The 26,137-nt window shown below is 38.9% G+C and overlaps 2 protein-coding genes across 4 annotated transcripts; both read left to right on the top strand.

Moving 5' to 3' along the window:
* Positions 1 to 3,866: 3,866 nt before the first annotated feature.
* On the top strand, positions 3,867 to 8,410 carry LOC128544479 (perforin-1-like). 2 transcript variants are annotated; one of them, XM_053514619.1, is made up of 5 exons: positions 3,867 to 3,956; positions 6,042 to 6,600; positions 6,688 to 6,826; positions 6,978 to 7,195; positions 7,377 to 8,410. In XM_053514619.1, the coding sequence occupies exons 2-5, from the start codon at positions 6,053 to 6,055 to the stop codon at positions 8,251 to 8,253; spliced, it is 1,782 nt and encodes a 593-aa protein (XP_053370594.1). In that variant the 5' UTR covers positions 3,867 to 3,956; positions 6,042 to 6,052; the 3' UTR covers positions 8,254 to 8,410. The 2 variants fall into 2 exon arrangements, with proteins under 2 accessions (XP_053370594.1, XP_053370595.1); XM_053514620.1 differs by having other exon boundaries at positions 3,891 to 3,956; positions 6,045 to 6,600.
* A 5,230-nt stretch (positions 8,411 to 13,640) lies between these two features.
* LOC128544543 (perforin-1-like) lies at positions 13,641 to 22,816 on the top strand. 2 transcript variants are annotated; one of them, XM_053514736.1, is made up of 5 exons: positions 13,641 to 13,729; positions 20,452 to 21,004; positions 21,095 to 21,233; positions 21,389 to 21,603; positions 21,747 to 22,816. In XM_053514736.1, exons 2-5 carry the CDS (start codon positions 20,478 to 20,480, stop codon positions 22,624 to 22,626), a joined length of 1,761 nt encoding a protein of 586 aa, XP_053370711.1. In that variant the 5' UTR covers positions 13,641 to 13,729; positions 20,452 to 20,477; the 3' UTR covers positions 22,627 to 22,816. The 2 variants fall into 2 exon arrangements, with proteins under 2 accessions (XP_053370711.1, XP_053370710.1); XM_053514735.1 differs by lacking the exon at positions 13,641 to 13,729 and adding an exon at positions 16,922 to 16,985.
* Positions 22,817 to 26,137: the final 3,321 nt, after the last annotated feature.

The raw sequence follows: 26,137 nt of genomic DNA, 5'->3' as shown, positions 1-26,137 counted from the left end.
ATAATGAAAGGAAAGGTGTACAGGACAGTGGTGAGACCAGCGATGCTCTACGGCTTAGAGACAGTGGCGCTGAAGAAAAGACAGGAGGCAGAGTTGGAGGTAGCAGAGCTGAAGATGTTGAGGTTCTCCTTGGGAGTGACAAGGATGGATAGGATCAAGAATGAGTTTATCAGAGGGACAACCCACGTTAGATGTTTTGGAGATAAAGTCAGAGAGGCCAGATTGAGGTGGTTTGGACATGTTCAGAAGAGAGATGGTGAATATATCGGTAGAAGGATGCTGAGGTTGGAACTGCCAGGCAGGAGGTCTAGAGGAAGACCAAAGAGGAGATTTATGGATGCAGTGAGAGAGGACATGAAGTTAGTTGGTGTGAGAGAAGAGGATGCAGAGGATAGGGTTAGATGGAGGCAGATGATTCGCTGTGGCGACCCCTGAAAGGGAACAGCCCAAAGACAAAGAAGAAAGAAGACTTTTTTAATGTATATGTTGATTTCAGGAAATCTGATGTGGTAAATATATTTGTAAAAATATCATCACAGTTTAAAAACTATGTTTTGAAATAAACAGTTCTGTAATTATAAGCTACACAATGCTGATATCCTTCACATTAACTAGGGAAGACAACAAAGGCAATAGAGACATATTAATAAATTAATACTGGGAAAAGGTAACACATTGTGTTCTCTTTTTTTAAACCCAGACATCCGAGGTACGGCATGGTTTAGTTATATAGGTTTGTAATATATATATGGCTCAGTGGTAGATTGTTTGCCTGCCATGTGGAAGGCCTGGGTGTGATTCCCAGGCAATGCCCAAACACCAGATAAAATGGGAGGGTTGTGTCAGGAAGGGCATCTGGGGCAAAAAATAAATGTGCAATAACCAGAGTGAAACTTTAAATGTAATGAGTCTAGAATATGTTAGTTTCACAATATTGATTCAAATCATGAAAGAAAAGTAACTTTTTTTCATATAATTTTTTTTGAGAGACATGCATTTTATGACAGATAAAATGCATGTTAAAACACTATTAAAATAGTTCCAAGTATACTTTGTCTACACTGTGATGTAACTCAGTTACAGTTCGAGTTTATTTATATAGCGCTTTTAATTGCACAATAGATGCAGGACTAAAAAGATCATATAAAAGGCTGTAATTTTCACAAATATGTTGTCTCAAAGCAGCTTCACAAAAATAAAAGAAAATAAAAAAATTATGGAAGTGTGTATGTGTAAGAAAAATGTGTCTAGATGATAATGAGATAAATGAATGAAATGTCTCTGATGAGCAAGCCAAGGGTGACGGCGACAGTGGCAAGGAAAAACTCCCTGAGATGGTAATAGGAAGAAACCTTGAGAGGAACCAGACTCAACAGGGAACCCATCCTCATCTGGGTGATAACAGATAGAGATGATATGACATTATGTGTGTTATGCAGCTGAAGGTTCAATATAACAGAAGTTCTTTAAATTAACATGAAATCAAGTTCAGCACAGGGAGTCAGTAGGTGCAGAGGGCAGATGGGGTCTGGATCACTGGGAGCACAGGAGCAGGAGGTGTAGCTCCAACCATCATGAAACGGAATCATGAAGCTGCTACAATCTCCAGATGCCTCGGGATGGGTAGAAAAGTACAGAACAGATGGAGAGAATTAGCGTAGTTGCCATTCAGGATAGATGTACTGAAGTATGAGGTTATGGGATGAGTTACGCGTATGCCAGATTAAAGAGATGCGTCTTGAGTCTACTTTTAAACTGGGAAACTGTGTCTGAGCCCCGAACACTGTCTGGAAGGCTATTCCAAAGCTTTGGAGCTAAATATGAAAAAGCCCTGCCCCCTTTTGTAGATTTTGAAATTCTGTGAATTACCAGAAGTCCGGAGTTTTGTGATCTTAAGGAGCGTGGTGGATTATAGCGTATCAGAAGACTGGTTAGGTATGTGGGAGCTAAACCATTTAAAGCCTTGTATGTAAGTAGTACTATTTTGTAATTAATTCTAAACTGAACAGGTAGCCAGTGCAGGGATGATAATATTGGGGTTATATGATCATATTTTCTGGATCTAGTGAGAACCCTGGCGGCTGCATTTTGGACTAACTGTAGCTTGTTTATTGAGGATGCAGGACAACCACCTAGTAATGCATTACAATAGTCCAGTCTGGAGGTCATGAATGCATGAACTAGCTTTTCTGCATCAGATACGGATAGGATACTCCTAAGTTTGGCGATATTTCTAAGATGAAAAATTGCCAAACTTACCTTTTCTAATATAAACAGAAGGTTTGAAATCAGTCTGTAATTTGTTATTTCATTTGGGTCTGAATAAAATTTTTTTAAGAAGAGGCTTAAGAAGGGGCTTAACTGCCAACTTGAAAGGTTTAGGGACGTGACCTAGATATAATGAGGAATTAATAATGTTTAGAAGTGGCTCTCCAACCGTATGGTTTTAAAAATCTGGTTGGGATTGGATCTAACAGGCACGTTGCTGAATTAGCTGAGGTGATAAGTTTATACAGCTCTTCCTGTCCCACACCTGTAAAGCACTGAAAATCTAAATGTGAAGCTTTAGGCTGAACTGGATCATGAGGTGCTATTAGAGGTTGTTATTTTCTTCCTGATACTATCGATTTTTTTATTGAAGAAGACCATAAAGTCTTCACTTATAAACTGTGATAGGATACTCTCTGTGGGCATCGTAGGTTTTGTTAGGTACTACAGGTACTGTACTATATAAGAACCTGGGATTGTTTTGGTTTCTAGCTATCAGTTGGCTCAGATGCTCGGTCCTAGCAGCTTTTAGAGCCTGTCTATGGCTGCACATACTGTCTTTATACGCAATTCTAAAAACTTTCAGGAGCTACGTAAAGAATTCAGACGTCCCCCAGATAGATACAACAAGAAAACCATGCAGGACTATTTTGACCTGATTAAGAAGTTTGGTACTCATTATATCACAGAATGTGAAGCAGCCTCATCCATCTCTCTTTTTTTAAAGTTTACCAGTATCTGGTTATGAACAATTAAAGAAACTTTACAATTCTAGAATAAATATGAGTGTGGTTTTGGTCACTGGAAATGCTGTAGCTGTGTTCACTCTGTGATAAGATTACCATAACTGTGATCAAAGCCATGGGTTTATTTGGAGATTACTGGACAGAGACTGATGCATAAGTGTGATAAGCTTCTCCCCAATGGATGGACCGTCCAAGGACAGACACCTGTGATCTTGGACCAAAATGATCCAAAATGAAACTGGGATTTAAATTTTGACAATGAGGACCTGACTCAGTTCAAAAATGTAAAGTTGGAGGTGTGGGACCAAGACAGGGGCTGGGGTGATGACTTTCTCAGATCATTCACTGTTCAACTGAAATCAGAGATGGGAGTGCTCCTTGATGAACGTATTTCCTACTTCAACCAGAGCACCATCCGCAAAGCTACAGGTTCTGAATTGTAGAGCAACTGTATAGCTTCTGAACCTGATGCTTATTTCTATCAGCTATTATAATGCTTAAAGTAGAACAGGTGCACAAGCTGAAATGAAGGCAGGTCCACTAGATTATAGAGAAAGCTGTTGGATTGACATAAACCACATTTTCCCCCTCTAAACAGCATCTCTATCAGCTCTGTATCTAAACTAATATTATAGCATTAATTAATAAATTATAAGCAAAACCTACCAAAACTTAAGCTGTAACATCTAGAATTTATCACTATATTGTAATAATTAATAATAACAGGCTAACAAACTCATACTATCCAACTTCACACTTGTTCACACCCCTGAAACCTTATAGACCTATATATAGACTAATAAACGGTCCTGCCCCGTGTCTTACATGTGTATAAATGCAAGATGCAGAACTAATAAAGAACATTTAAAAGGGTGTTAAAGATTCAGTAAGAAGACCCATGTAAAGCGCATCGAATAAAACTGCTTACACACACACATCACGGTAAGTGAAACAACACCTAGATTTGACATTTGATTTTTATTTAATTTACGTACATGTTGATTTCAGAGAATCTAATGTGGTCAATTTTCTAAACATATTAGTTTAGAAACTACATTTCGAAATATAGAGTTTTGTTAGTATGAGCTTCACACAGTGCTGATGTCCGTCACACATGAACTAGGGAGAACAACAAGATCAATAGAGAAACACCTAAATTAATACTAGGAGAGGTAACATCATCTCTGTTTTTTGGCACTATATATCAACCTATACTGTATGGGTTTGTATTATATTGTCACGTTCGTTAGATGTTGGACTGTGGGCTTGCAGGTGATGCATAGACGCAGAGGGGGATAATGGCAAACAAAGTCTTTTTAATGACAAACAAACCAAACAAAACAAAACATGAACTAAACAGGATCAAAGGGAATTGGCTTTATTTTGGTGCATGCTAGAAACAAGCATATTCTTTTACAAATACACAGACTGGGGACTAAACAAACTGATATATAATACAGACAAGACACACTTAACAGCCTTGAGGACATATACATGCAAGGGGCTAAACGGACAAGACAGACTTGGCTAGGCCTACTAGCTGTTATGCACATTAGCTGCTAAGCTAGATAGTAGCTAAACAGACTATTTGCTAAACAGTCTAGTAGCCTAAGAGACGAACAGACTAGATACACAGCAGACTAGGTATGAAACAGACTAAGAACTATAAGGGTTAGTAACTAAACAGACTAAGATCTAATCAGACTAGGGGACTAGACAGACTATGAGATAAGCGAGTTAGTAATTCCATGGTTAGCAGTTATACAGACTAAGAACTTAACATAAAAGAGAGGAACTTAACCTAGCTAATCCTGCCGGGAGACACAGAAACAAAAGAGACATAGGCTACGTTTACGCTGCAGGTCTCGATGCCCAATTCGGATTTGTTGCCTATATCTGATTTTTTTGACCGTCTGTTTACACGTTCTTTCAACTACGACTCATATTCGATACACGTGTTTACAATTGCCATACCATCTGAAACATCGCACATACTTAAAGGGAGGTTCTTGCGCTACACACTAGCCAACATAGACAAAGGTGAAGGTTTTAAAACGGAGGATGAAAAAAAACGGCATAATTGCAGCCTGCGCATATGCTTCATTCACCAAATACTGTTTCTTAATTTAATTTAGCCCTAAAAAGCATTAATAAAGGGGAGGGGGGGTTGGGTGCTTTTCCTTTTCCATGTGACCTGCGATGTTATAATTCCACACGCGCTTCCACCGAAAAATAACATTACGTCATTAAACCGCGAAGCAGTCGCAGTTTTAATGGCGTACAGAACGCAATGCCTCAGGAAATCCGATCTGTCCGTTTACACGACAATCACATTAGCACATATCTGATTTATATCTGATTTATTTCCACATATGAAGGAGGCCTGAAACCAATCTCGAAATATCGGAATGCATGTGTTTTTTTTCCTGTTTACACGGACATAGAACATATCCGATATGTGTCACATATGAGCAAAAAATCGGAATTGGGTCACATTTACCTGACAGTGTAAACGTAGCCATAAACTCTTATGTTTAAAGGTGCAACTTAAATTAAAGAGCTCCATACAACACTTGCCAACTATAACAGAACCAACTAAAACAGAACATAACCCCCCAAACAAGACAAAACAAATGCCCACTTAACAGAACTATCACATTAATGCTCAACACAGTTTCCCAGAACAAACAGCTATTTATAACGAAACTAATGAGCTATCTCGGTTCAGGTGAGCTCCCGCATTATCTGACCGAGGTGCCTTCTGGGAGTCTACAAACACAAACTACAAACCAAAAACAGTGCCCTCTAGTGGTCAACCCTGACATATATATGTATAAAAATAGATAACTATATAGGTAAATTCTAAGCCACGATAATAAAATATTTCACTTTCTATATAATGAACCTAGAATATATATGAGTTTCATGAAAAATTTTATAAGTACTCTAAGTCTCTGCTGTGAAGTGAATTATTATTTTTTTAAATTTTCTCTTTTTCTTTCATTTTCTTTTATTTTTTTAAACCAGAAGCAGGACACATGCCGTGTCCAGCCATGCTGCATCGATTGCATCTGATTTTGGTCGTCCTGGCCTCGTTTCTTCCCCCTCCAACCAGTCAGCAATGTTTCAAGGCCAATGAGTCTCAGTGTGCCAAAGTAGACTTCGCTCCAGGATCTAATTTAGCAGGAGAAGGCTTTGACATCACCACCATGCAACGGAAAGGAGCCTTTGTCATTGACATGAGCGTCTGGCTCCAGAAGGACAAGACCTGCACTCTGTGTAAAAACCCTTATATGAGAGGTCAAAAGCAGAAGCTCCCGGTTTCTGTGGTGGACTGGAGACCAAATCAGAAGTGCAACATGAAGTTGTCCAGCTCTGTCTACCAGTCCAGCGAGGCCCTGGTCAGCTCCAGCTCGTCCTCCATAGAGAACAACTGGAAGTCAGACTTGCAAATAATCTTTCCATACGTTCAGGGATCAGTGATGATGGCAGGCACTAAATCCGATCTGGCTAAATATTTAATGCAGAAAAGCAAAAACGACAAGTTCAGCTTCACCAGTCATTCTGTCTCCTGTGGATACTACAGGTATATGCTGTTTTCTGTTGACTTAAAATTAATCTTACAACATACGTAATTATTGGTTTGAGTTCAACTGTATGTTCTGTCGTTTAGATACAGGGTTAAAAGCAATCCACCCCTGCACCCAGAGCTACTTACTGAACTCCAAAGTCTCCCCAACCGATATGATAAGACTACAAAGCAGAAATATTTTGATCTGATTGACAAGTTTGGCACTCATTATATCACAAAGGTGAATGTTATAATAAAACTCTACAGATTCTGACCTCCATCTCACTTTTAAAGTTTATCGTTTCCACTTATGAACAATTAATAAAACTTTACAGTTCTAGAATAAACATGAGTGTACTTTGTTTCACTGGACATGTTGTGACTGTGTGCAGGTGACTCTGGGTGGAGAGGTTCGCTCTGTAACCAGCATCAAGGAGTGCCAGGCGTCCCTTCAGGGTCTGACTGTAGACGAGGTGAAGATGTGTCTGGATGTGGAGACGACTGCCAGTAAGGGTCCTGCTGCAGACCTACAGAATGAAGATCATCACTGCAAGCAGGCCAAGGACAAGAGTCTGAACAGAAAGAGCTTTGCTAGCAGCTTTAGGGACAGGTTCTTACAGTACATTTCTCTCTCTCTCTAACACACTCACACACACACACATGCTCTGTAACAAATTACATTGATTAATACAATAGTCAATTAAACAGCTAGTTAAGCTGGTTAAGTAAATTCATATATCATATATAAAATGTCATGTCATTCCAATAATTTATTTGATTATTTCCTAAAGGGAAACCAGTGTGATTGGTGGCCACATTCAGAGTGGCGACCTGCTCTTCTCATCAAAAACTGTGCCAAATGCCTACAAGCAATGGATTTCATCTCTGCCTGCTCACCCTGATGTGATCTCCTACTCGCTTGAGCCACTTCACAAATTGCTTAAGGAAAAAATGATTAAAGGAAATCTGCGCAAATCTATCGAGCACTACATTGAACAGAGAGCTCTGGTGAAAGACTGCTCAAGTCGATGTAAAACTGGTGTGAAGACCAACCCTAAAGAACCGTGCAGCTGCAGCTGCCACAACAACCCAGGTGTGGCCCTCAACTGCTGCCCCATTCAGAGGGGATATGCTAAGGTTACTGTAACTGTGATTAAAGCCAAGGGATTACATGGAGATTACTGGACTCAGACCGATGGGTATGTCAAGCTTCTCCGCAATGGACGGATAGTCCAAGGAAAGACCCCTGTGATCTTGGACCAAAACTCTCCAACATGGAACATGGATTTCAATTTTGACAATGAGGACCTGACTCAGTTCAGAAGTGTGACATTGGAGGTGTGGGACCAAGACAGCGGCTGGGATGATGACCTTCTAGGAGCATGCCCTGTTCCACTGAAATCTGGATTGAATCGAAATACCTGCTCTCTCAATCACGGAATTCTTTATTATAAAGTGCTAGTGACGTGCATCCCTGGTTTGACTGGTCCTTCATGTACAAACTACATGCCCTCTCCTATGGACGCACAGCTGGAGAAAATCTACGTTTCTCGAAATGCTCGTCCAATTCCCAGAAGCATGCTCCTGGAGATGGGAGTGCTCCTTGATGAACGCATTCCCCGTTTCAACCAGAGCAACATCCGTAAAGCTGCAGGTTTTGAATTGTAGACCAACTGTGTAGCTTGCGACCTTATCACATATTCTTATCATAATGTTTAAAGATGGTGCACATAATTTTGGCAAGTTATTACTGAACCTTTCCTGCTCATTTGTGATGCTTTTTGCCTTCTTAAATGCTTAATAAAAGTTGCATGAAGCAAAAAAATCCTGAAATATTCTTCATACAAGCTAAATGTTGAGTTGAGATTCCCTAAAATTGATTCCCTAAACTTGTGACTTACATTTAAAAAATATTTTTACACCCACAAAGCCCACACCACAAATTGATCGTAGTTGTATGTGATATTCATGTTCACAGCTGAAGTGAAGGGTTCACTAGAGCAGAACCTCACACTGACTACATAGAAAGCCTTATAAATCATGTTTTTTTCTCACAACACATGGGAAAAAACACTATGTATATTAAATCATATAGAACTGATAAATATATTATAAGCAAAACTTACCAAATCTTAAGCTTTAACATGTAGAATTTTACAGCACTGCAGTGTAATAATTAATAATAACAGTCTAACACACTAATGCACATATTGTACCACACACTCTTTCACAATTCGTCCAATTTTTCGAACACTCCTGTCCCGTGTTTTACATGTATTTAAATACAAAATGCATAACTAAAAATAACATTTAAAAGGTTGGAAAAAGGTTCAGCAAGAAGACCCTTGTAAATTGCACAGGTTATATTTGCTCTCACGCATATCATGGTAAGGGAAACGGCCCCTAGATCTCAATCTTATGCCTACACTGATTTCAGGAAATCTGAAACTTCAGGAAAGTGGTAAATATATTTCTTAAAACATCAAAGTTTAGAATATCTTTTAAGATAGATTATAATTCTATCATTACCTAAATGAGACAATAAGAGCAATGTGGAAACAATAGTTAAGGAAAAATAGGAAAAGTTGACAAATCATAAATGATTTTACAAATGTAAAGCCTATCTTCTGGTTCTAGTGAGAACTCTGGCTGCTGCATTTTGGACTAAATGAAGCTTTGGGTATCTAGTAGAACACACAGTCAATAAGGCATTATAGTAATCCAACCTAGCAGTAACAAAAGCATGTACTTGTATTTAATTCAATTCAATTCAATTTTATTTATATAGCGCTTTTAAAAATGTGTCTAGATAATAACAAGATGAATGAATGAAATGTCTTTGATGAGCAAGCCAAGTGTGACGGTGACAGTGGCAAGGAAAAACTCCCTGAGATGGTAATAGGAAGAAACCTTGAGAGGAACCAGACTCAACAGGGAACCCATCCTCATCTGGGTGATAACAGATAGAGATGATATAAGACCATCTGTGTTATGCAGCTGAAAATACAATATAAAAGAAAAAATTTAAATTAACATGAAGTCCGGTTCAACATAGGGACGAGTCAGTAGGTGCAGAGGGCAGATGGGGTCTGGATCACTGGGAGCACAGGAGCAGGATGTGTAGCTCCAACCATAATAAGGCAGAATCCAGCTGGAGCTGGTCCTTTTCTGGATGTCTCAGGATCCTCGCAGGGTTTGCCTTTGTCTACTGAAGCTGGTTCAATCTCCAGATGCCTCGGGATGGGTAGAAAAGTACAGAACAGATGGAGAGAATTAGCGTAGTTGCCATTCAGGATAGGTGTACTGGAGTATGAGGTTATGGGATGAGTTACGCGTATGCCAGATTAAAGAGATGCGCCTTGAGTCTACTTTTAAACTGGGAAACTGTGTCTGAGCCCCGAACAGTGTCTGGAGGGCTATTTCAAAGCTTTGGAGCTAAATATGAAAAAGCCATATCCCCTTTTGTAGATTTTGATATTCTGGGAATTAAAAGAAGTCCAGAGTTTTGTGATCTTAAGGAACGTGGTGGATTATACTGTAGCGTATCAGAAGACTGGTTAGGTATGTGGGAGCTAAACCATTTAAAGCCTTGTATGTAAGTAATACTATTTTGTAATTAATTCTAAACTGAACAGGTAGCCAGTGCAGGGATGATAATATAGGGGTTATATGATCATATTTTCTGGATCTGGTGAGAACCCTGGCGGCTGCATTTTGGACTAACTGAAGCTTGTTTATTGAGGATGCAGGACAACCACCTAGTAATGCATTACAATAGTCCAGTCTGGAGGTCATGAATGCATGAACTAGCTTTTCTGCATCAGTTACGGATAAGATGCTCCTAAGTTTGGCGATATTTCTAAGATGGAAAAAGGCTGTTTCCCAAAGAAACCACATCCTGCTTCCCTCAATGACTATCGCCCTGTAGCCCTCACCTCAGTAGTGATGAAGTGCTTTGAACGCCTGGTCAGAGACTTCATCATTTCTTCACTACCCGACACACTGGACCCACTACAGTTCGCATACCGTCCAAATCGTTCCACAGACGATGCCATCTCTCATCTACTCCACACATCTCTTACTCACCTGGACACTCGGAGGGGGAATTATGTTAAAATGCTCTTCATCGACTACAGCTCTGCATTCAATACCATAATTCCCTACACACTCACCACCAAGCTGGAGCACCTGGGACTCAGCTCATCTATGTGTCAGTGGATCTCCAACTTCCTAACTGGCAGACCACAGGCAGTAAGGATGGGCGGACATGTCTCAGCCTCCATCACTCTCAGCACTGGAGCCCCCCAGGGGTGTGTTCTGAGCCCCCTGCTGTACTCTTTGTACACATATGACTGTGTGGCCACTACCAGCTTCACCACCATCATTAAGTTTGCTGACGACACCGTCGTGGTGGGCCTGATCTCTGATAACAACGAGACGGCTACCTGAAGGAGATTAGGAATCTGGAGAACTGGTGCCAGAGGAACAACCTCCTTCTAAACGTCAGTAAGACAAAGGAGCTGATAGTGGACTTCAGCACTAAGCAGGAGAGGAACTACCAGACCCCCGTCATCAACGAGAGCCCAGTGGAGAGAGTGGACAGCTTCAGATACCTCGGTGTTCACATCACGCAGGACCTGTCATGGTCCTGTCACATCAACACCGTGGTGAAAAAGGCCCGGCAGCGTCTCTACCACCTCAGACGCTTGAGAGACTTCCGACTGCCCTCCAAGGTGCTCAGGAACTTTTACTCCTGCACCATAGAGAGCGTCCTGACGGGAAACATCTCAACCTGGTTCGGGAACAGCACCATGCAGGACAGACAAGCTCTACAGAGGGTGGTGCGATCAGCTGAGCGCATCATCCGCACCGAGCTCCCTGACCTGCACTCAATCTACAGCAGGCGGTGCTGGACCAAGGCCAGGAAGATTGTGAAGGACCTCAGCCACCCCAATAACGGACTGTTCTCTCTGTTGAGGTCAGGAAAGCGATTCCGCTCCCTGAAGGCCAACACAGAGAGACTGAGGAGGAGCTTCTTCCCACAGGCGATAAGGTCTCTCAATCACACCACCACACAGTACTGACACACATATGGTCTTTACACACATACACTGGACATTCTGGACATTCATTTGCACTAGTGGCCACTGCACAACTACACCTGGTGGTCACAAGTCACTTTAAATAAATCACTTTTTAAGCATTTTTTGCACGGCACTAGTCACTTTAAATAAGTGAATTGCACAAACAGTGGACATTACATTACCATTACAACTACCATTTCATACACAAATTACATAAATATGCCTGCCCGTTCAGCTGCTCTTATTGTTTTATATTTCATTATACATTCTTCAAATATTTTCTTATATTGTGTATTTTTGTCGTACAGTTATTTTTTTAATTTTTTTAACTTTAGTTTTTATATTTTATTTTATTCTTTTCTAGTTTTATTTACCCTATATTTTAATTCTCATATTAGTCTTTATCTTAGGTCATGAGCAGTTGCCTAAGTATTTCACTGCATATCGTACTGTGTATGACTGTGTATGTGACAAATAAAATTTGAATTTGAATTTGATAAGAACTTGGGATTGTTTTGGTTTCTTGCTATCAGTTGGCTAAGATGCTCAGTCCTAGCAGTTTTCAGAGCCTGTCTATAGCTGCACATACTGTCTTTATACGCAATTCGAAAAACTTCTAATTTAGTTTTTCTCCATTTTTGCTCGAGGGTACGGGTTGCTCTCTTTAGGGCGCGAGTATGACTATTGTACCAAGGAGCAAGTGTTTTTCCTCTGCCTTTTTTTAATCTGATGGGAGCAACAGTGTCTAATGTACTGGTAAAAATAGTGGCTATGCTGCTAGTCATTTCATCCAGATCGTCTGCATTTAGGGGTCTAATAAGTAATTGGGATAGATCCGGCAGATTACTCGTGAATCTGTCTTTAGTAGTCGGATTCATATTTCTAACAAATCGATAACGTAGGGAGGCACAGCTAATCTGTTCTACGGGTAGAGTATATATCAGGAGGTGGTGATCTGTTATATCATTACTTGGAGGTGAAATCTCTATATTAAAGACATCTATACCATGAGATCTAATTAAATCTAGTGTATGATTACAGCGGTGAGTTGATCCATTTATATTTTGTTGAACCCCAAAGGAATTTAGTAAGTCCACTAAAACTTAACGATATAACAGGCATTTCGAGTGAATATATTATCTAATTGGCATTTGTACAGTACATATCTGCGCATGCGTTTATCAGCCTTTTGATCAAAAAGCCGCACACGCAACTCACTTTCACTTTGCAAAAGGCAGTGTTTATTGTTTAGTGTGTATTTAAAGCGCATTAACACAATAAAACATATCATACATTTTTGTATTCTTGGTGTGTTACAATAAGAATAAGAATAATAACAATACTAATAAATTCCGAGCATTACTACTACTAATAATAATACTAAATGCAGAAAGCGCACTTAAAGAAGTTGTATCATTAAAGGAGAGAAGAAAATGAAGAATTAATACACACCAGTATTTACAGTTTGAGCTCGACACGTTTATAAGCTCTGTCGCTTGCTGTCAATGGGTGCCAAAGAGAGATAACACATTTTCGGCTCAGTAGACAGACAATACTTCAGACTGAAACACGACTGCCCCCACAACATTACCTACTGTACAGGTAATAAAGGGCATTTTCACAGCTTGGTCTCGAGATCCCTTTTCTAGGAATGTGCGTTCTTAATGGCCAGGTCTGTACCAAAAACTTTTTAAGCTTTAATGTCTACAATTTGACACCACTGCAGTGTGATAACTAATAATAACAGTCTAATACACTCATGCACACACACATTGTGCAACACCTTAGGCTTTAGCATCTAGACCTTAACATTACTACTGTATAATAATAACAGAATGGCACACTCATACACATACCCGTACTATATCACCTCAAACTTTTTTTCACACCCCTGCAACCTTAGACGTATTTATAGACTGATAAACAGTCCTGCCTCGTATTTGACGTGTGTATAAATACCTGAAGCAAAGCTAAAAAAGAACATTTAAAAGGCTGCAAAAGATTCGGTAAGAAGACCCATTTAAAGCGCACAGGACATATCTGCTCACACACACATCACGGTAAGTGAAACCACCCCTACATCTGAACTACCACCACTTCTAATTGGCATTTGTACAGTTGTTGGTTTTACTGATTTCAGGAAATCTACTAAGTAGTAAATATATTGCTAAAACTATTATCACTGTTTATAAACTAAACTTTTATATAACAGATATATTTCAGTTATTATGAGCCACACAATGCTGATATCCTTCACACATCAACTGCTGTGGGTAAAACAACAAGAGCAATATGGAAGCACTATTAAAGTAAGCTAGGAAAAGGTGACACATGATGTTCTTTATTATTTAAACCAAAGGCATAGCTATTACGCATATGGCATTAGCTTTATAAATATATATTGGTGTGAAAAACTATTTGCCCCCTTCCTGATTTCTTATTCTTTTGCATGTTTGTCACACAAAATGTTTCTGATCATCAAACACATTTAACTATTAGTCAAAGATAACACAAGTAAACACAAAATGCAGTTTTAAATGATGTTTTTTATTATTTAGGGAGAAAAAAAATTCAAACCCACATGGTCCTGTGTGAAAAAGTAATTGCCCCCTGAACCTAATAACTGGTTGGGCCACCCTTAGCAGCAATAACTGCAATCAAGCATTTGCGATAACTTGCAACGAGTCTTTTACAGTGCTCTGGAGGAATTTTGGCCCACTCATCTTTGCAGAATTGTTGTAATTCAGCTTTATTTGAGGGTTTTCTAGCATGAACCGCCTTTTTAAGGTCATGCCACAACATCTCAAGAGGATTCAGGTCAGGACTTTGACTAGGCCACTCCAAAGTCTTCATTTTGTTTTTCTTCAGCCATTCAGAGGTGGATTTGCTGGTGTGTTTTGGGTCATTGTCCTGCTGCAGCACCCAAGATCGCTTTAGCTTGAGTTGACGAACAGATGGCCGGACATTCTCCTTAAGGATTTTTTGGTAGACAGTAGAATTCATGGTTCCTATCACAGCAAGCCTTCCAGGTCCTGAAGCAGCAAAACAACCCCAGACCATCACACTACCACCACCATATTTTACTGTTGGTATGATGTTCTTTTTCTGAAATGCTGTGTTACTTTTACGCCAGATGTAACGGGACACGCACCTTCCAAAAAGTTCAACTTTTGTCTCGTCGGTCCACAAGGTATTTTCCCAAAAGTCTTGGCAATCATTGAGATGTTTTTTAGCAAAATTGAGACGAGCCTTAATGTTCTTTTTGCTTAAAAGTGGTTTGCGCCTTGGAAATCTGCAGGCCGTTTTTGCCCAGGCTCTCTCTTATGGTGGAGTCGTGAACACTGATCTTAATTGAGGCAAGTGAGGCCTGCAGTTCTTTAGATGTTGTCCTGGGGTCTTTTGTGGCCTCTCGGATGAGTTGTCTCTGCGCTCTTGGGGTAATTTTGGTCGGCCGGCCACTCCTGGGAAGGTTCACCACTGTTCCATGTTCCATTTGTGGATAATGGCTCTCACTGTGGTTCGCTGGAGTCCCAAAGCTTTAGAAATGGCTTTATAACCTTTACCAGACTGATAGATCTCAATTACTTTTGTTCTCATTTGTTCCTAAATTTCTTTGGATCTTGGCATGATGTCTAGCTTTTGAGGTGCTTTTGGTCTACTTCTCTGTGTCAGGTAGCTCCTATTTAAGTGATTTCTTGATTGAAACAGGTGTGGCAGTAATCAGGCCTGGGGGTGACTACAGAAATTGAACTCAGGTGTGATAAACCACAGTTAAGTTATTTTTTAACAAGGGGGGCAATCACTTTTTCACACAGGGCCATGTAGATTTGGAGTTTTTTTTCTCCCTTAATGACGTAAACCTTCATTTAAAAACTGCATTTTGTGTTCAATTATGTTATCTTTGACTAATAGTTAACGGTTTTTGATGAGCAGAAACATTTAAGTGTGACAAACATGCAAAAGAATGAGAAATCAGGAAGGGGGCAAATAGTTTTTCACACCACTGTATATGGCTGATCAGTGTGTACATGCAGTCGACATATTGACTTCACTCATCCAGGGGACAGTAATGATGGCAGGCAGTAACTCCAATTACTGGACTCAGACAGATACATTTGTCAACATCCTCCGCGACAAAAAGCACAAGCTTGCCCAGATGTCTGTGATCATGGATAATAACTCACCCCACTGGAACCAGGATTTTAATCTTGGAACTGAGGACATTAATCACTTCAGCAGTGAGTCCTGTACTATAAAGTGCAGGTGAAGTGTGTTGACGGTTTGGCTGGTTCTTCTTGCTCAGAGTACATGGATGGCCAGCTGAAGAAAGTGTACGTCTCCCAAAACGCTCGCTTCATTCCCAGAAGCATGCTGCTGGAGATGGGAGTGCTCCTCGATGAATGCATTCCCCGCTTTAACCAGAGCAACATCCAAAAAGCTGCAGGTTTTAAATCGTAGACCAACTGTGTAGATTTATTGTACGTTATTACTAAACCTCTCCGGCTCATTTGTGATGCTGTATTGACCTTGCTGACATATCCTTGATATAAGTTGTGTTTAGAGTCCTGGTTGAATAATGATTTACATTTGTAATATATTTTCACACCCACAAAGCCCACACCACTTACTCAAAATTTTTATTGTGTGTGGTATTTAATTTCACAGCTGGAGTGAAGACGTGTCCACTAGAGCAGAAAATCACGCTGACTAGACATGAACATAAATCATGTTTTTTTTTTGTCTTTGAAAAAGCTTTAACAACTAGAATGTGTACTAGTAATGTATATAGTGTAATAATTAATAATAATAGTTTAACACAGTCCTGCGCACACACACTTTTTCCCACTTTACACCCCTCCTGCTCCATGTTTTGCAGCTGCACACACATATTGTACTACACTTTTTTAAGAACATAATCTTTAACATCTAGACATGTCTAGTCTCTCTACACACAAAACAGACACAATCAGGTCTTTATATCTAAACTAACCTCATAACACTGACAAAAGAAAAAACTTAAGCAAAACCCACCATCATGTAAAGTTTAGCATCTAGAATTTAACAGCACTGCAATGTAATTAGCAATAATATCAGTCGAACACACCCATGTTAACACCCCCATTTTCCCACTTTACACTTTTTTCTCACCCTTGCAACTACACAACCTTATATAGAATGATAAACGGTCCTGCCCCATGTCTTGCAAATGTATAAATACCTGATGCAGAATTAAAAAGAACATTCATAGTGTGGTAAAGTTTAGTAAGAAGACCAATGTAAAGCGGACAGGTTAGATCTGCTCATACACACATCACGGTAAGTGAAACCACTCGTACATCAAATTATTCCCACTTCTAAAGGCCGTTTTCATATTTCCAAAACTATTTGTTTAAAAAGATATTTTTCAGGCTGATTCTAAGCAATAATTGTAATTATAATACAGAATATACTGTATGTTATTATAACATTGAAACACTTTTAAATTAAAAGTAAGGTAAAACATTGTGCTGTCTGCTGTTAAACCCAGAAGTCCTTAGCACTGCATGGAATAAATATATAAACATGCCTAAAACATGAGCTAACTTGAGCTAGAAATAGATAAAGTGAACATATCTAAAGCCATGCAATCAACAAAAAAAAGCGTATTTATTTATTTATTTATTTATTAAATGAAATAATTATTATACACAAAATCATTAATTATTTCCAAACGGAATAATAATGGCAGACCAGTTTCTGATGGAAACAACCAAAAAAAGAAAACTAATGTTTTTCCAATGCCTAATGTAGACTGCTGAGTTTTGTATTAAAATAGAAAGGACTCATATTCTGCAGCAGACTCAGTAAAACCTAATACAGTAACTAACAACTTACTTATAGTACTAAACACAACTCTTGGGAACATACAAAAACATGTCATATGGAGCAATGCCTTGGGAAACTAGTAAGGGGTAATACAATAAACACTGTAAATATTTGGTGGGAAAAGTCTTTGCTTAAAACTAATCAGTTGTGTTAGACAGAGATTTGTGTTAGTAAATTTAAGTAAATTAGTTGTTAAGATTTACCGAGCATGCTTGAGATTATGAGCTCTTCTGCTAACTTTGTTACACTTGCTCCACTTTATTTTATGCTTTGTTTTGTTGTTGCACATATTTTTTATTTTTTTTAAAAGAATTAAGAATATTAATTGCTGGGTATTAGGCCTATAACTATACAGTATGGTGTTCACACCTAGATCTTCTTGCTCTCTTTCTCACTTTCTGCTGCCTTCATCCTGTTCCCTTTCTCTTCTTAAGCCTTTATTCGTCACTTACAGTACACCTTACTGCAGAGTGAAATTCTTTCTTCGCATATCCCAGCATGGCTGGAGTCAGAGCTCAGGGTCAGCCATGATACAGCGCCCCTGGAACAGAGAGGGTCATTGGCCTTGCTCAAGGGCCCAACAGTGGCAACATAAATCTCTTCCTTTCCCTCAGATGCAGAGTGCAAGTAAAGTTCCACTCTGATCCTTTGCTTTTAATCAACTCCACCTCAAGGTGGAAGTGTTCTGGGCTAAGTTTAAAATATTTGGGGCTAAAGTCTGGAATGATCAGACTGTTATACAGACTGTACTGTAGTGATGGTTGGCTGTAGGGGTGCTAAGATTAAATTTAGCGGTGATTGAGTATCCCTACAAAGGATCTAAAATCAGCGGTGTTTCTCATCTTCCTGTTGACATTAGCCCAAAGATTCTCCATAGTGTTCAGGTCAGGTGAGTTGGCTGGCCAATCAGGCACAGTAATATCATGCTCAGTAACTCAGTTAGTGGTACAGTAGTTTTGGCACCGTGGGCAGGAGCTCATTCCTACTGGAAAAGGCAATCAGAATCTCTTTAAAGCTTGTCAGCAGATAGAAACATGCAATGCTCTAAAATCTCCTCGTAGAAGCTGCATTGACTTTGGACTTGATAAAAGACAGTGGACCAAAACCAGCAGACATCGTGGCACCTTAATTCATCACAGACTGACGGAACTTCAGAGTGGACTTCAAGCAATTTAGATACTGAGCCTCTCCTCTCTTCCTCCACTGAGCAATAGTCCAGGTCTTTTTTCTCCTTAGCCCAGGTAAGACACTTCTGATGTTGGCTCAGGTTCAGGAGAGGCTTAATACTGGGATTAAAACAGTTGTAGCCCGTTTCCTAAACACATCTGTGCATGGTGCCTTTGGTGAAGCTCTCCCAAGTTCTTGAATCAGCTTTACTTTTAAATTCAAATTCAAATTTTATTTGTCACATACACAGTCATACACAGTACGATATGCAGTGAAATGCTTAGACAACTGCTCGTGACCTAAGAATAAAAGAATAGGAATAGGAATAGGAAATAAATATGAAAATTTAAATAAAGGGTAGGGTTTAACTTGACAGTTTTCTTAAGCCTGCATTCTTCCCTGTTACTTCTGCACTTGTGTTGATTTTGTCAGCTATTTTTAATTTTAGTAATAGTCTTTGTCCCGTGATACAGTAAATGTCCCTGTTAGTTTTTATCATATTTAGTCAGTCTTATCCTATTTTTGTTTAGTCAAATTGTAGTCGACTAAAAGTCTGGACATTTTAGTTTAGTTTTAGTCAATGAAAATGTAACATTTTAATAATAAGATTATTATTCAATTAACCCTACAGTTAATCTAGTCTAGCTAAAACAGTTTTTAGTTTTCCACAAAATAATTATCTTAACATTTAAAATGTATTTTTTTAATTATTTTTTTAATATGACAACAACTGCTGCATGTCCAATACTCTTTTCTTAACTACAAAACACAAGGAGCAGTAAAGACAATTGAAACTTGATGAAAATAAAGTCAAATTAGTTTTTTATTTTTTTCAACCACACTTTAGTCTCGTTTTTTTCGTCAACGATATATTTAATGCTGATTTCGTCGCTGTCACTGTACATTTATATCCGTAACGTCTTGTTGTCGTCCCGTCTTAGTCACAGGAAAAAAATGTCGAACAATATTTTATTTTATTATTTTTGTTAACGAGATTAACACTATTCTGCACCTTTTCTTATCATACTTTTTTCTTCCAGTTACTTTTCATAGATATGCTTCACATTAGCACTTTCTGCAACTTATCCTCCTTGTGGAGGGAGTTAATGATCAGCTTATAAACGACCGTCTAGTCATCAGTCTGCCCCATGCTGGGACGTACACGGTTTTTATACTGTGTTTATAGTAAATTACTCAAACTCACAACTGAATATGTGGCTATTTAGATTTTCCTGAGCTGAAGCCATAATCATCAAATTTATTCATTTATTTAAAAAAAAAAAGGCTTAAAATATTGTAATGAATCTAGAATACATCTAGTTTTACATATTAAATAAATTATGAAAACAAAAATTACTTTGTCATGATGTTCTGATTTTTAAAGATGCCCTGTATGTACACGTGTGATAACATCAACACCACTGCCAAGTCAACTAACCACCACTGATTACCAACTACACAGCGAGAGCTCCGAGTTCAGTTCTTTTATGACTTTTATGATGAATAGAACAAAGATCTTTCTAAAACAGTGTGTTTCTGACAACAGTAGTAGTGTATTAGGAAGTGCAGAAGTTATTTTGCCCTGACTTGAAGCTTGATGGAGCTGGGTTAATTTTTTTTTTTCATACAGGAGACACAGTGATTTTATTATACAGTAGATAAAAACACTGGTGTAAGTATGCTATGTCTATGTCATGAAGTAATTAATATGTAATTTTTACAATTACAAATCTGAATTATTTTAATACAGAAAAAGGACACACCCCGAGTCCAGCCATGCTGCAGACACTTCTGATTTGGGTCGTCTTTGCAATGTTTCTCCCTCCAACCAACCAGCAATGCTTCAGGGCCAATGAGTCTCAGTGTGCCAATGTGGACTTCGCTCCAGGATCTGACCTAGCAGGAGAAGGCTTTGACATCACCACCCTACAACGGAAAGGGGTCTTCGTCATCGACATGAGCTCCTGGCTTCAGAAGGACAAGACCTGCACTCTGTGTAAAAACCGCTACATGGGAGGTCAAAAGCAGAAGCTTCCAGTTTCTGTGGTGGACTGGAGACCAAGCCAGAAGTGCAACATGAAGTTGTCTAGCTCTGTCTACCAATCCAGCGAGGCCCTGGTCAGCTCCAGTGCTTCTTCTGTTGAAAATAACTGGAAGGTAGGCTTGGACATATATACTCCACAGGTCCAGGGGTCAGTCATGCTGGTAGGCAGTAACTCCAAGCTGGCTGAATATTCAATGCAGAAAACCAAAAAAGACAAGTTCAGCTTCACCAGTCATGCTGTCTCATGTAAATACTACAGGTAGACGATGCTGTTTCATATTGCCTTAAATAGAATTTTACATCATCATTAATCATTGGTTTAAGTTCTACTTTATGTTCTGTCTTCTAGATACAGGGTTTCAACCCGTCCAGTCCTCCACCCAGAGTTGAATGATGAATTCAAAAGTCTCCCTGACATTTATGATGAGACTACAAAGCACATCTATCAGAAGCTGATTGACACATTTGGTACTCATTATATCACAAAGGTAAATTTCATGATAGATTTGACTCTGAAGTTGCCTCATTCATTTGAGTTTTAAAGTGCATTATTTTGTGTTCATGAACAATTAAAACCAAATCACAATCCTAGAATTAATATGAGTGTGGTTTCGCTCACTGGAAATTCTGTGGCTGTTTGAAGGTGAATCTGGGTGGAGAAATTAACTCTGTGACCAGCATCAAGGAGTGCCAGGCGTCCCTTCAGGGTCTGACCGTGGACGAGGTCAAAATGTGTCTGGGTGTGGAAGCTTCAGTCAGTAAGGGACCTGCTTCACTTAAAACAGAGGCACATCACTGCAAGCAGACCAAGGACAAGAAGCTGAACCAAAAGAGCTTTGCTAGCAGCTTTAATGACAGGTTTGCACAGCTCATGTCTTTCTCTTTCCATGTCAATCAATAAGACATGTAAAATGACACTCGGTTAAGCTGGTTAGATTTTTGGAAACATATATACAAAATACTTGATTATAATAACAACGTACTCTTATCATCTCCAAAAGGGAAAGCACTGTGATTGGTGGCCACACTCAGAGTGTTGACCTGCTCTTCTCATCCAATACTGACCCGAACGCCTATAAGGAGTGGGTCTCATCTCTGCCTGCTCACCCTGACGTGATCTCCTACTCGCTTGAGCCTCTTCACAACTTGGTGCTGGAGAAGAAATCAATCAAGGTGAATCTGCGCAACGCCATCAAGGACTACATCCTACAGAGGGCTCTGCTGAAAAACTGCACAAGCCCATGCAAGACCGGTGTGAAGACCAACTCTAAGGAACCGTGCAGTTGCAGCTGCCACAACAGCCCAGATGTGGCCCTCAACTGCTGCCCCACTCAGAAAGGATTTGCTCAGATCATCGTAACCGTGATCAGAGCCACGGGTTTATATGGAGATTACTGGACTCAGACAGATGGATTTGTCAAGATCCTCCGCGACAAAAAGCACAAGCTTGCCCAGACGTCTATGATCACAGATAACAATTCACCCTATTGGAACGAGGAATTTAATCTTGGAACTGAGGACATTACTCACTTCAGAAGTGTGACACTGGAGGTCTGGGATGAAGACAGCGATTCAGATAATGACCTTCTCGGGTCGTGCAGCGTTCCACTGAAATCTGGAGTGAAGCAGGATGTCTGTACACTCAATCATGGAGTCCTGTACTATAAAGTGCAGGTAAAGTGTGTTCATGGTTTGGCTGGTTCTTCTTGCTCAGAGTACATGCCCTCTCCTATGGATGCACAGCTGGAGAAAGTGTACGTCTCCCGAAACGCTCGCCCGATACCCAGAAGCATGCTACTGAAGATGGGAGTGCTCCTCGATGAGCGCATTCCCCGCTTCAACCAGAGCAACATCCGCAAAGCTGCAGGTTTTGAATTGTAGACCAACTGTGTAGCTCGTGAACCTACTGCATGTTCATAAAAGCTATCATAATGTTTAAATTAGAGAAACAGAACAGTTGCAATGTATACTGATGCATTTTTACTAACCCTTTCCTGCTAATTTTTGCTGCATTTAGATTATTGGAAACTTATTAAAGTTTCACAAAGTAAAATCTTGCTAAAATGTTTAATTTTTAAATGTTTTATTTTTAAATAAGCTAGATCTTGTGTTGCAAGTCTAATAAAATATTGGTTTATGTTAAAAAAATCCTTTTTACATTTTAAGAACACCCACAAATCCCATACAACACATAATAACATTGTAGTGTAGGTATGTGTGATTTTAATTTTTTACAGCCTAAGTGACAATGTGTCCACTAAAAATGTTTAGACTGACTCTACTGTAGACTTCAAAAACTCTAGTTTCAAAAAAAGCTGTTGGATTATCATAAATCATATTTTATTCTGTCTCTCTCTCTCACACACACACAAAATAGACCCTTTATCAGCTCTATACTGAACATTTAAAGCAAAACCTACCAAGAACAATGTTTAGGTGTCTAATAATTAGGTTTAGGTGTGTAATAATTAATAGTAACAGTAAAACACACTATGCAATCTCACACACATCCATATACTGTATCACTTCACACATTTTTAACGCTCTCCGAATTTTTGGACATATTTATAGACCAAAACATTTTTAAACATCTTTATTGACCAATAAATTGTCTTGCCATTTTGACCCTTGTCTTGTCTTTTATATATATATATATATATATATATATATATATATATATATATATATATATATAAGGCAGGACAATTTATTGGTCTAAAAATATGTCTTAAACTTTGGAAAGCTTTGAAAATAGTGTTATGAGGGGACGCTCCAATAGGGCACCACTGAGTGTGGGAGCCCCAACACAGGAATTAGAGAGGAGCATTGAGACGTGGGGTGATTATATGTACTTTGGCGGGGATTAATCAGTTATATAAATAGCAGTGCTAAGAAAATGGTGCTTCTACGCCACTTTGTAAGTCAACAAAAAATGTATTCATTTATTTACAATATTTTTGTATTTATTTATATAGAGATGTTGATCTTTTAAGCCTCTTTTCAGTTTTCTTCTTTTCAATGCTCCCAGACATGGTGCCGTCTAAATGTCTGGACATAGTGTGCTGGTTTCTGGTGGTTTAAATAACCTATCGGACAGGTGTAGCGCATTTGCTCTGGTTGGCAACATGGTGGGGTTGCCTAGCAACCACTTGCCTACCTATAAATCCACGTAGTTCTCAACAGATTTGCCCTTCGCGAGGGTGGCCGTGTTACATGTAGACCTAGGGAGAACATTTAAAAGTTTGTTAAAGGTTAATTTTAAGACCAAAGTGAAGTGGATTGTATGGGTTGTATCTGTTCATACACATATTAAGGTAACTGACCCAACTCCTACTGTACATCTCAGTTACATCAACTTTTAATGGACTTTTTCACAATTCTTTCTTTTTTGATTATGTATAGTTTAAATACCATAAATTTCAGAAAATCAACTGAATTGTAAATATGTTTTTAAAACTAAGGGCATAATTTAAGAACTATATTTTAAACATTATTTACACAATGCTCATATCCTCCCCAAATTAATCAGTTAAGATAATAAAAAACAACAATGAACCAAAATTAAAATAAATTAAAATACTAGAATATACATTGTGTTCCAAAGGTATGGATCCATACAGTATGCATTGTTCTCCTTACACATTTTATTTGAGGCCCAAGAGGGGTCTTAACTAATAATAGAAGATGGAACATAACAAGACCAACTCGACTTTGTTTGGAGTATTGGTGTCATCATCTATATCACTAATCTATCAGAAATTGCTGCACTTAAGGAGGGAATTACATCTACATAGAACTATTAGATCTGATACCTGAAGAAATGTACAACTTTCTTGTTAAATACAGCTCTTGTGCATTGCTGCTAAACTTTCCCTGCTCAGTGATGAGGTGTTTTACTTTCTTAAAGATTAATAAAACTATAATTTAAGCAAAACACACCTATTAATCACACCCATAGTACTGAAGCATCTCAAAACCAAAACTTACGTGTCACATTAGCAACTTTCAAGCAGAAGATGTTTTTTCACACATCGACTCCACATGACCAGAACCTAAGCACAAACTGCATGTGTGGTTTAAATTTGACTGATTTAGGGGGGTAGAGGTCGTCACCAAGGACAGAGCTTTCTAAAAGCATCAAGTAGAAACATTTATTGTAAAACTTCGCTTTAAGCTTTCTCTTTATCTTTTAGATTTTTCCATAAATATTCCAGATCCTGAAAAGGTAATGCTAAAAAAGTAACGGTGCTGTCTCATGTGGATACTACAGGTAGGATATAGAAAATGTGTGTCATATTTATTAATCGGTTGATTTAGATCCATGCATCAATAAAAAAACAACAACATTGATATATGTACAGTATATATATTGTTTTAAAGTTCTCCTTCATGGTCTGTCAAACTAAATATCAGGTTTTCAGCCATCCACTCTTGCAACAAGCACTCATAAGTGAATCCGGACGTCTGCCAGAGATATACACTCACTGGCCATCTAAAGTTACTGTTACTACCTTCATCCAACAGCAGTGTGGGGTGGACCATCGCCTCTGAGGCGGAAATTGGACTGGGCGGAGGAAAATGTTGGATAAGCAAAGTATGAATATAACTATTATCGGTGATAGTACGGATGGTGAAAGTGATAATATCATATAGCAGGTTGTAGCAAGAAGGAAGAAATCTAGGTGAGAGAAGACATTAAGTCTTTAAACGAGGTACATGGCCAAAGGAATTGTGAAGGACATGAAGACAGGTGGGATGGACACCACTTGCCAATCTGAATGGAAAGTTATGATAACTTTATAAAAGGAAGAGGGGCATGTTCTCCCATTAAAACTGACCAAAGCAACTGAAATAGAAATGGGCATAATTAAACATGCTCAAGCTAAAGCTAAAGACCATGCACAAAGGTACATTTCTATGAGCAGAAAAGCTAAATGGAGGAAAAATTAGTGACCATCTTCCAGGGACTGGAGCCAAACACAGAGGCGTGATTTATGATCTATCTTTGTCAATGATTAATAGTGGATATAGATCTCCCAATGTGTTGCCTACAGTATGTTTCACAGACAGGCAACACAAACAACATTAAATCTCATGAGATTTACTGGATATTAGAACTTAATACAATATTATATTGGTTATGGATTCTATGGATGGTTAGCTAACAGCGCCCTGGAAAATGAGACAGAAAGCAGTTCAAAGCCCTCAGACTCAGCACTAATGCACTCGGTATAAGTCGAGATATTATCACTACAGTTAAGAGGCAGGCTGTCAGTGTTTATAGCAGAAATACTACAGTTGCTATACATTTAAAGTTTGAAGCTCCGTGGATAGAAGAATTAAGGCCTGGATGTGCATATGTTCAGACTCTATGGCAGTTCTCAGTATGAAT

This window comes from Clarias gariepinus, chromosome 16 (genome assembly GCF_024256425.1).
Source record: "Clarias gariepinus isolate MV-2021 ecotype Netherlands chromosome 16, CGAR_prim_01v2, whole genome shotgun sequence".
NCBI classification, from domain to species: Eukaryota; Metazoa; Chordata; class Actinopteri; order Siluriformes; family Clariidae; genus Clarias; species Clarias gariepinus.
Note: the sequence above shows the minus strand (reverse complement) of the source record. Positions and strands in the feature narration are given on the sequence as shown.

Excerpts from the sequence above, each read along its gene's own strand:
- LOC128544479 (XM_053514619.1), top strand. The coding sequence starts at position 6,053 with ATGCCGTGTCCAGCCATGCTGCATCGATTGCATCTGATTTTGGTCGTC. Across the intron at positions 6,827-6,977 it reads GCACTCATTATATCACAAAG|GTGACTCTGGGTGGAGAGGT; the intron begins GTGAATGTTATA and ends GACTGTGTGCAG. Across the intron at positions 7,196-7,376 it reads GCTAGCAGCTTTAGGGACAG|GGAAACCAGTGTGATTGGTG; the intron begins GTTCTTACAGTA and ends TATTTCCTAAAG.
- LOC128544543 (XM_053514736.1), top strand. The coding sequence starts at position 20,478 with ATGCTGCAGACACTTCTGATTTGGGTCGTCTTTGCAATGTTTCTCCCT. Across the intron at positions 21,234-21,388 it reads GTACTCATTATATCACAAAG|GTGAATCTGGGTGGAGAAAT; the intron begins GTAAATTTCATG and ends GGCTGTTTGAAG. Across the intron at positions 21,604-21,746 it reads GCTAGCAGCTTTAATGACAG|GGAAAGCACTGTGATTGGTG; the intron begins GTTTGCACAGCT and ends CATCTCCAAAAG.